Source organism: Nansenia antarctica, assembly GCF_963989245.1.
Source record: "Nansenia antarctica genome assembly, chromosome: 18".
Lineage (NCBI taxonomy): Eukaryota > Metazoa > Chordata > Actinopteri > Argentiniformes > Microstomatidae > Nansenia > Nansenia antarctica.
The window spans coordinates 21,248,210-21,259,006 of NC_137691.1; the positions used below are offsets into that span (position 1 = coordinate 21,248,210).

General features: G+C 45.9%; 1 protein-coding gene across 1 annotated transcript; it reads right to left on the minus strand.

Moving 5' to 3' along the window:
- Nucleotides 1–2,489: 2,489 nt before the first annotated feature.
- LOC308173090 (uncharacterized protein) lies at nucleotides 2,490–7,632 on the minus strand (the record flags this gene model as incomplete). Its single annotated transcript, XM_080548054.1, has 2 exons — nucleotides 2,490–2,630; nucleotides 6,811–7,632. 2 exons carry the CDS (start codon nucleotides 7,630–7,632, stop codon nucleotides 2,490–2,492), a joined length of 963 nt encoding a protein of 320 aa, XP_080404180.1.
- Between the last annotated feature and the right edge of the window lie 3,165 nt (nucleotides 7,633–10,797).

Below are 10,797 nucleotides of genomic sequence, written 5' to 3' on the forward strand. Positions count from 1 at the left end.
GTTTGTTTATGTTAGCTTTTAAGGTGAATAGGGAAGATGCAACTTGCCATTGGTCAGCTATTGGGACGCATACCTTCAGTCCTGATCATCAGCAGGCCTACTGTGATTTTTCTGCATTGAACAAAATGATGGTAATTTCCAAATCCAATTCCTCTGAACAGTCTTTCCAAACAAAATACAGCTGGGATGTCCTTCAAACGTCAACTATTTCCATGAACGTTTAAAAATATCACATGCTGCAATAGAAAGATGGAGAATAGTAAGAGCAGATTTTCAATCACATCTTTAAACTGACATGCTCAGGAATACATTGGTAGTATCAACAACAACACAGTGTCAGTATAATCAGTCACATTATCTAATGTCAAGCTCTCAAGATACTTTTACTACATATTATATATACAAATAAAATGATATTCAGAGAGTTGTTGACATGGATAGGACCATTTGGTGTCTCAATAGAAGAGGTAACAGCTAGGCCAAAATAGAAAATAATGATCAACTCATCGAGTCGTCATCTCTGACTTCAAGATATTTTCGAATTAATAAACGGCCGTGTTTTTGTTTAACATCGGAGACATCTTAGCAGCACAGAAACTCTCAGCTTGTTAGCTAGTTACATTAATCGGATAGTGTTAATCAGATGAAAGGCCCGTTGATACATGTGCTTCTCACAGTGAGTCAGTGTGGTATTGTTTACACCCAAAGAAGTGCAAGCCAGAACAAAACCCATACACAAGTATCTAGCTAACATGAGTTAGTCATAAACATGTCTAGTTGTCTAGCAGCTTGCTAGCTGAGGCTGAATGACAGACGAGGCTCAGCCTGTCAGTGTCACTCCACCACCACCCTAACCCATCACTGGCATCGGGATGAACTGAAGCTCTGTTTAACATTCTAGCTGAATGACGTTGACTGTAGCGGTGTAACGCTAGACTAGCTATCGTTGTCAAATATAATCAGATAAAGACGCATAGACATGTAACCGGTCTAGCTAGGACAGCTAAAGCTAACATGGTGTTGGACCAGTGTCGTGGGTTTACGCCACCACACATCCCGACGTCGCACAGAGTCGTGACACCGCAGGTCCATAACAAGCTAACTCTGGATGGATCTACCCTACGTTCAATGAACACAGTCCCATGGAGCTACAAGATCTCTGTTCAAATGAGTCAGCCTTAAGTTAATGTATAGCTGGCTACGGCTAGTTAACATGAGACACACCCAGGTCGTGTCCTTGGCTGGCTGAGATTTGGCAGATATACTGTCATCAGCTAGCTAGATTAGCTAGTACATGTGAACTATATTCATCTGGTCTGAGACGTAGGCGGGTAAAGGCACATTGTCGGAAAAAATAATAAACATTTTGGCCACAGCGTGTAGCAACTAGTTAGCTGTCTGATCATCTACCCCCCACTCACTCGCTGACCCCGCGTGTTGACTAGGGCCAGAGCCCAGAGCCCAGAGCCCAGAGCAGACCCAGAACCTGTCACAGAGGAAACCATCTGCACCCAGACAGCCATGTCTGTCTGTCTGTCTGTCTGTCTGTCAGGCTAGCTAGCTAGCTACACCGTTAGCGAATGTTAGCAGGGCAGAACAGGTTGGTTGGCAGCTAGCTGAGCTGGTTGTCAGGTTGAACTAATGTTCATGAACAACACGTCTCTTTGGGGAAATATCTACCACGACAGAGGGACCCATCTCCTTAAAGCACTGCTGCTTTAGTTCATAAATCAAAACTGTAAGGCTTATTTACAGGTTTCAACTTACATGGACGCTGAGCGGATTGTGCTGATGACCGTTCATTTCTCCCGATGGATGGAACACTCCCACGGTGACGTCAGAGAGGATGGAACACTCCCACGGTGACGTCAGAGAGCGTGTTGATGGAACACTCCCACGGTGACGTCAGAGAGCGTGTTCAACGCAGGTCGCGATGGGGGCAAAGAATGTGCACATCACTTTTTCTTTGAGACTGCTTACTTTCACAAAAAAGTGGCACCAACCAAAATATTTGAATGTTTTTTTGCACTAAGAAATCTAATTTGGTATGAAGGAGGATAGGTAGCGTGTGTGTGTGTGTGTGTGTGTGTGTGTGTGTGTGTGTGTGTGTGTGTGTGTGTGTGTGTGTGTGTGTATGTGTGTGTGTGTGTGTGTGTGTGTGTGTGTGTGTGTGTGTGTGTGTGTGTGTGTGTGTGTGTGTGTGCGTGTGCGTGTGTGTGTGCGTGTGTGTGTGTGTGTGTGTGTGTGTGCGTGTGCGTGTGCGTGCCCTCAGTGGTAGTGGTCGTCAAATGGGGGGCTGCTGGGACATGTTCAGGGAACATTAGGTTTTGCGGGAACATGGGGTATTGTGGGAACATGGGGTATTGTGGGAACGTGGGTGTTGTGGGAACATGGGGGTATTGCAGGAACTGCAAATTAAACTTAGCAGGGGCACAGCAGTGCCCTCAGTGGTAGTGGTCATCATCAGAGGGTCAGTTGCTGGGACATGTTTAGGGAACATTCGGTACTGAGGTAGAACTGAGGATACTGAGCAGGGGGCACAGCAGATGTTGTGACTGTAAGAATGGGTCCTGAAGGGCGGGAGGTTTGAAGATCCCCATCAGCTGCAGGGAGCGCAAATGCCAATCAGGCTAAAAGAAACCACAGAACCATAATCAACAGGAGGGTGCAATTATTCCCTGCCAGTTACACTTGTGACCACAAGATGGCAATGTTGATTGTACCTTCATCTCCATGCAGGACCCATTGTTAGATGCTGTTAGAATTAGTCCTTCAGAGTATGAATCAAGGGTAAATCCACAATGTCCACAAACTGATCGAAGGGGCTCCTACATAGCCTACCAGACACTGAACGACATTTTTTAAATTACGGTACATATCAGGACAGGCAAGACTTTCAGCTGTACTAGTGTTAATTCTACCAAGTGCAGCTGTAACCGGCTCGGCCTGTCTCGAGTCGACTATGAATGAATGAATGAATGAATGAATGAATGAATGGTCTTTATTGTCATTGATATAGTACAGGTACCAAACAACGAAATTTGGGAGGGGGGGGCTCCCCTGGTGCTAGGAAAGAAAAGAAAAAAAAAAAAAAAAAGAAGGGAAAGGAGCTGGTTTACATAAATAAAGGCTATGTACACTATCCACTATACTATACTGTACAAATAAAACACTGTGCTGTACTCTATGCTATGCTATACCTATTCTAACATGTCCTATTCTCTGCAACCTTATGTACCCTAGGGTTGTCATATTGCACATAGTGTTATTGCACATTCATTTAAAGTGTCGCAGTTTGCAGGCTTGAAATGTTCACAGTTGTGCCTCAGCACTACACCTGCACTACACCCAGGGCTGGACTGGGACAAAAATTAGGCCCTGCCATGTGGCTCAGACCGGCCCAACACAATCGGTCCGACACCGCCGATCAACATGCTGGCAGTCTGTTGAATATACCATTTGTAAAAACCCCTATAGAGCGGAGTAAGTGACAGGGACAGCAAGTATACCAATGCAAGTGTGAACCAGTGTACTCACTCACTGTTGACGTACTCCACGGTGATGAGACATGGCTGCTGTGCTGAGCAAACAATACCCATACTCAATACTGTTAAGTAGTTGTATAACAAAAAGCTCGGCAGTCATAGGAATAATTACTATTATTTATTAACATTTTAATACTGTTAAGTAGTTGTATAACAAAAAGCTCTGCAGTCAGAGGAATAATTACAATTATTTATTAAAATTTTAAATACAAACAATATCAAATATCACTCAATATAACACCACTGTAAAAAAATTGCAGACAATGCAATAGGGAAGAGAGAGAAAGACACACACTGTCGTCCCACTTGTATGCTGCCTCGTTCTCCACATGCCTGTAGCTCAAGCCCCTCTTGCCTATCACCTTCACCACATCCACAACACACTCCAAAACCTGGCGTTTCTTTCTTACTTGCTGCCTATGAGCAGACATCTGACTGCCAGCAAACTTGCTCTGGATATCTCCTTTTCTACTTCTTAGAAAATAGGCTTCAGCACACTTTCGGTGTGTAGCACTCTTTTCATGCTCCTCCACATTCTGTTGCGCACGTCTCCATCCTGTCATTCCAGTAATACATTTTCTGGGGTCAGTGCTATTGCCAAATGCCATACAGACAAAACAAAACAATGTATGCTGTTCTTCGCAATATGTGAGCCACTTCCTACTGGTGCCATCTGCACATGTGAAATACTTTTGTGCCGCTGTATTTTTGGTTCTCTGCTGAGGGTGGTAATCTAAAAAGTGATCTAGCATGGAAGGCTCAGGACAGGCAAAGTAATTGAAGTCCTGAACGTGGCACTCTGTTTCCTCTGTCTCATCTTTTTCTCTCTCCTTTTCCTCTCTTTCCCTGACACTCTGCTTTTCTGGGGAGGGCAGCAGCAGCTCAACCTGGTTAAACAAGACATGGACAGAGAAGTAAACTAACTGGTTGTCAAAATCAGCAAAGTTCTCATTTACATGTACACACAGGCTGCATGATTGCATTATGTTACACCAGAAGCCCAGTCATTTCAAATGGAAGGTTGCAAGACAACATTATTGGGTTGCAGCAGACTGCATGAGTTTTATTTCTCCATGCAATAAAAAGCATTCATTAGTTCTGAACTAGGCTAGTGTAGATTTTTTTTTAAATAGTTTTATTTTCAAATAAAAAGTATTATTAACACCCATTGTTGGTATTGCATTTATGTCAGTGACAGTGATACCTCAACTTGCTAGCTAGCAACAAAATAGAAAGTCACAAAATGCAGAACACCCCCATCTAACGTTAGCTATAGAGTCCACAGCCAAGCAGCACTAACGTTACACCACGAGAGAGATCACTGTGTGTGCATGAATTCCAGCCAAGTCCTGGTGAAGCGCAATGCAATCATGCTGCCTGTACGGGTTAGCATAAGTCATAAGACATTCTCTGCTGCTGCTCCCTTAATCTGGCCAATGCAAGCGACTAACATAACTTTGCTTTTGTAAAACCAAGTAACAACATTGCTTACCTCTCTAGCTGTGTCCTCTGTCTCCTCCTCAATTGCTAACGGCACATCAGTGCTAACGTTAGTTAGCGGAAAAGATGTTGCTGTGGCAGCCGCAGCTGTAGTAGGCCTAGCCCCCACAGTCGATGCAGAGAACATATCTGTCAGTTTCTGACATTTTGAGGCATCCTCTGCTGGCTTCTTACTTTTTTTCTCCCTAATTTTCTGGGCACCCCCTTTCACTATCTTATCTACGGACATGACACTGCACTTGGGTTGTCGGCCGAGGGATCAGAGTGGGGGAGGGGGCCGATGGACAGCAGGTGTGTGATTGGGCCAGCCCATGTGTTAGTATAAACGGGGGCCGCCGCTTGATTCAGCGCTATTTTGGGCCGCGCATTTTTTATTTTTTATTTTTTACATTTTGGGGGGGGGGGGTCAGGCGGCCCGACCGGCCCAAAACTAGCGCGGCCCATCTGCCAGCGGGCAGAAAGATTGTATGGCCAGTCCAGCGGTGACTACACCTAAAGTACACACCAGCACTACACCTGACTACCTGCGTTGTGTCCCGTGCTGACCGACGCTGATGTGTACTTTAGGCACTTTTAATCTGTACAATGCACACAAAAATAATGTTGTCATGAAACATCAAACCATGGAGGTGTCTTCTCAGCACGAGTCAACCTCTCTCCGTCTTATAGAATATAGACTGCATGTTCAGCTCTCCCTCTAGTTAGCTGAATGGGTGAATCTTCTGCTTACTCCGGCAGTGCGGGTGAAATGATGAGACTTGACACAATTCGCTTTGGTTTTCCTTCTTCCTTAATTAAACAGATTGTAAAACTGACAAAACACATCGATCCATTAGTACATATAACAACCAAACAGTGAACGAACTAACAGAAAAGATTTAACAAAACGCAATCATTCAGAGCTCAACTCACCAACTCCCATCTCTCTCTACAACTAACCTTCCGTTTCCCCTGTCACCCAGATCACACTCATTAAGCCCGCCCCCATTTCTATCTAAGCCAATCACTCTCCGCATGCATACTTTTAACCAATCACAAATCAAACAAATAAAATAACCTCCAAATGAACTACCCTCCCATGGATTAGCCAAACACCTCCCACTTGGTCCATTGGTCCTTTATGCCTAAATGGACCACAACTTTCCCTCTCTTTAATAAAGTTATTTTTACTGCTCCTCCACGGGAAGCAGCATGACCACCCGCCTGACGTCTCGGTCGAGCGTTGGGAAGAGATCGCGGCCTTCGCTCCTTCTTCGTCCTGAATCACCCACGCCTTCTTGCGCATCTTCAATAGAGTGCCAGCCAACCCCTCGTGGTTCGCCTTATGGGCCTCCCTTGCCAACAGAGTGCTGATCCATGCAGTGTAGGGGACAAGTGGGATTCCCACCTCCTTCGCCTCCTGGATTCTTCCGGAACACACCAGCAGCCCCGGCCCTTCGACCTTCTTAACTACCAGTCTGTCCCAAGTCGTTTTAGGAAATTCTGTTCCATCCTGTGCAGCCAGACACAGGTCGCGGAAAGCTGCGTTTAGCTCCTGGACGCCGAGGCTAACTCCGCTTCTTGTCTCCCTCGGGCGAGTAGCCTCCCACTTTGCGTCTTCTGGAGCCCTCCTGCAAACCAACCACTGCCTAACAGCTCGCCGGACCCACCCAACTACCCGAATGAGCCTGCCTATTTCACTGAAGCGTTCTGCCTCAATCAGGTCCATGAGAGCAGCGCCCCAGAGCCTCTCCCTCTCATGCTCGGGGTCCCTGGAACTCCCAACCGGTGTGGATGTCCCCTTTGCATTCGCTTCTTCCTCAGCTTCCCCCGCCTCGTCCTCTGCGGCCTCTCTGATTGGGTCATCCTCTGAACTGTTGTTTTTACTTTTCTTGCCCTTCTTGGTGGTTGCCTGATCTTCTGCCTCATTCTCATTCTGCTCTCCGTCCTGCTCAGAGCTCCTCTTCCTTTTCTTCTCCTTCCGTGTCTCTGTGCCAGTCTCCTCTTCCTGCTGGTCGTCTGTGCTACCGTTCTGCGGACCTTTCACTTTTTCCCCGCTCTTCATCTGCCTGGCCTCTTTGCGTTCCCGCTTGTTAAGTTTCTTCTTGCCAGGGGCCGGCTCCTCTGAGGCGCCGTTCTGATGTGGCTGTTGGCTCCCGTTAGTCTCGGCCTTGCTGTCAGCTGCTGGCTGCTTGGACTCCTCTGCGCTGCTGGATGCTGCTGAACAGATGTCCCAAACCTTGTCATGCAGATTAGATTGGTGGATTTTCAGGCTGTTCCTCATCCAGTTCTGGATCTTTGCCTTCTTTCGTGGAACATTATCATAGGAACTGACTTGGTTGAGCACATCCTTCAACTTGGCACTGATTCCTGGTTTATTGATGGCGTCTTGAATTTTCTGAATCCACTGTTGCTGTTTGACATCGCCTTTATTTGACTTGGCCTCATATCCTTTGCCCCCGTACTTCTGATCCTCGGTGATGCATTTGACATGTTCCTTATAGTCGTTACCCCAGAAGTCTTTCCCGCAGTCTATACATGAGAGAACTTGACACCCACGGCACATATTCACGTGCTTATCGACTTCCTTTTCCTCTGCGAGAGTCATCTCTTTCCCGCCTGGTTGACAATTTCCGCAGCGATACCCTCCGCATTTTGGCTCGCACGCGGCGCCGATGCTATCCCAGCTCCACCACTCGAGGACCTCTTTGCTGCTTGCAGCTGTTCTCCCGGTCCTTTCATGACCTTGCGGCTTCTGGTCTCCATCCTCTTCTTTGGCGCTGGGCGTCTTGCAGGGGATCTCCTCAAATCTTACTGCCTCCGTTCTCAGAGAACGCGCAAAGTGCGTCTGGGAGTTGTGTGCGGATCTTTCCCAACTTTCAAACAGGTCTGGGTGCGTTCCTCCCACGGTCTTCCCCAGAGGCCCGTACCACAGCACTAAGTCTCCCGTCCTTCTTATTCACCGTGGAGCGAGTCGTCCCTCTCGGTGGCTGATCAAGAGCTCGATTTCCTTAGGTCGGACCAGCTCTTTCTTCTCGACCCCAGGGAAGAACTTACAGAGTCGCTCTGGACTGATGACCTTGTCTGCACGAGCGATTGTGTCGAGCCCGTAGCATACCATCTCGTGGGGACTCCATCTGTTGTTGCTCCACGCCCTGACCTTTAGCAGGGATTTGTTAGTCTTGACCCTGACCTTCATTCCACCGACCCCCTGCACAGTCAGTGTTACTTGCCTCCGCTCCAGTTGGAGCCGATCGGCGGCCCGGTTGGTGATATAATTTGTGTCGGAGGCGAGGTCTATGAGGGTTCCCAGGGCATTTCCTGCTTCTGTTTTGACTATCAATGTCATCATTAGTACTGGATGTTCCTCTGGCCCATTCTCCGCGAAGAGACCCCCGCCTTCTGCGCCCGTGCTCAGCGTCATCGAAGCCTTACTGGTGAATGCGTCCTTCACCCTCCTTTCCTGTTCAGGGTTGAGTCCCAAAGAGTCCAGGACTTCCCGTTGCTTATCAGAGAACCCTGGCCCTGTCTTCTTTCCCTCACTCCACTTGGGACACAGAAGGTAGTGATGACTTGCCCCTCCTTCATTCTGCTTGCACATTCTGCACAGGTACCGGTTACTACACTCCCCGTCGGCGCCGTGCATGCCCAAACATTTCTGACAGGCTTTGCTTTGCCTTGCTATGGCTCGTTTCTCTGCCAGACTGACACTCTTGAACTTTTGGCAGAAGAATATTTTGCCACCGTGCTGATCGCTTCCACAGATGTCACACTCTTCTCTTCTTTCCGAGTTCCTGCCCGTGACTCTGGTTTCACCTCGATGTTCCTCCTCTTCTTCATCTACCGGTGAGTCTTTCTCCGTGGCCCTCGTGAATGCCCTCTTCTCCCATCTGACTGGCCTCTCCGGTGTTCCCCCAGAGGTCTCCGTGGAGCTGTCATGCCAAAACCTGCCGCTGCCAAAAGCTGCCGGCCTAACGCGTCACGACCAGCTGGCACGCGCACGCGTCACGACCAGCTGGCGACTGTGACGCGTCAGTCTAGTGTTTTTGAAACCTCCGTTTTGACAGCGATTAGCGAAAAGCTGTAATTTGCCTCTACAAGTGTTAATATGTCATTTTATTAAGTTTTAATGTTTTCAGGCGAGAAAGTAACCATATATATTCACAAAATGTATCCGGTTTATCAAAATAACCCGTTTATATAAAGAAAGAAACGGAGGTCTGATCAGCAGATCATTTCTCATAAAGTTGCAAAGCAACTTGAGCCCTGGACTAAGCATCCTAATATGTCATTTTATGATGTTTTAATATGTTTTCAGGCGAGAAAGTAACCATATATATTCACAAAATGTATCCGGTTTATCAAAATAACCCGTTTATATAAAGAAAGAAACGGAGGTCTGATCAGCAGATCATTTCTCATAAAGTTGCAAACGCAACTTGAGCCCTGGACTAAGCATCCTAAAACAATGCACAGCAATTCAACTTAATTTTTAAAAATGCGCGTTTCGTTCAAGATCCATTAGAGTAGGACATGTACAGTTATGATAAGTACAGTCATATGTAACTTAGTAGTTGATATTGTAATAAAACATGCCAATGTCAGACGATGAACAAACACACCACAAGTCCACACTGATTCAGAAAACGGAATAAACTTTATATATATATACACAACACTTTGAAAATTCATAGGGGGGAATTCATCAGGGGAATAACGTTTGCAAAAGAACTGTACAGGTTACAATCAGGTATATAATAATAGTTAGGGAGTAACATGTCATTCACAAATTCAACAATAATAGAACCAGTACATACGTATGTTACACAGTCAACTGTTAAGTGGGACAATGACAAGCTGGTCTGTGTCCAGAGGGGAGAGAAGAAGAACAAAGGATGGAAGCATTGGATTGAAGGAGGAGAATTATACTTGGTGAGCTAAACAGCTAAACAACTAGACAACTAGACAACTAGACAGCTAGACAGCTAGACAGCTAGACAGCTAAACAGCTAAACAGCTAGACAGCTAAACAGCTAGACAGCTAGACAGCTAAACAGCTCAACACCAAGACAGCTAGACAGCTAGACAGCTAGACAGCTAGACAGCTAGACAGCTAAACAGCTAGACAGCTAAACAGCTAGACAGCTAGACAGCTAGACAACTAGACAGCTAAACAGCTAAACACCAAGACAGCTAGACAGCTAATCAGCTAGACAGCTAAACAGCTAAACAGCTAAACAGCTAAACAACTAGACAACTAGACAACTAGACAACTAGACAGCTAGACAGCTAGACTAGTATACAGTTCTTTTGCAAACGTTATCCCCCTGATGAATTCCCCCCTATGAATTTTCAAAGTGTTGTGTATATATATATAAAGTTTATTCCGTTTTCTGAATCAGTGTGGACTCGTGGTGTGTTTGTTCATCGTCTGACATTGGCACGTTTTATTACAATATCAACTACTAAGTTACATATGACTGTACTTATCATAACTGTACATGTCCTACTCTAATGGATCTTGAACGAAACGCGCATTTTTTAAAATTAAGTTGAATTGCTGTGCATTGTTTTAGGATGCTTAGTCCAGGGCTCAAGTTGCGTTTGCAACATTATGAGAAATGATCTGCTGATCAGACCTCTGTTTCTTTCTTTATATAAACGGGTTATTTTGATCAACCGGATACATTTTGTGAATATATATGGTTACTTTCTCGCCTGAAAACATATTAAAACTTCATAAAATGACATATTAACACTTGTAGAGCTTTTC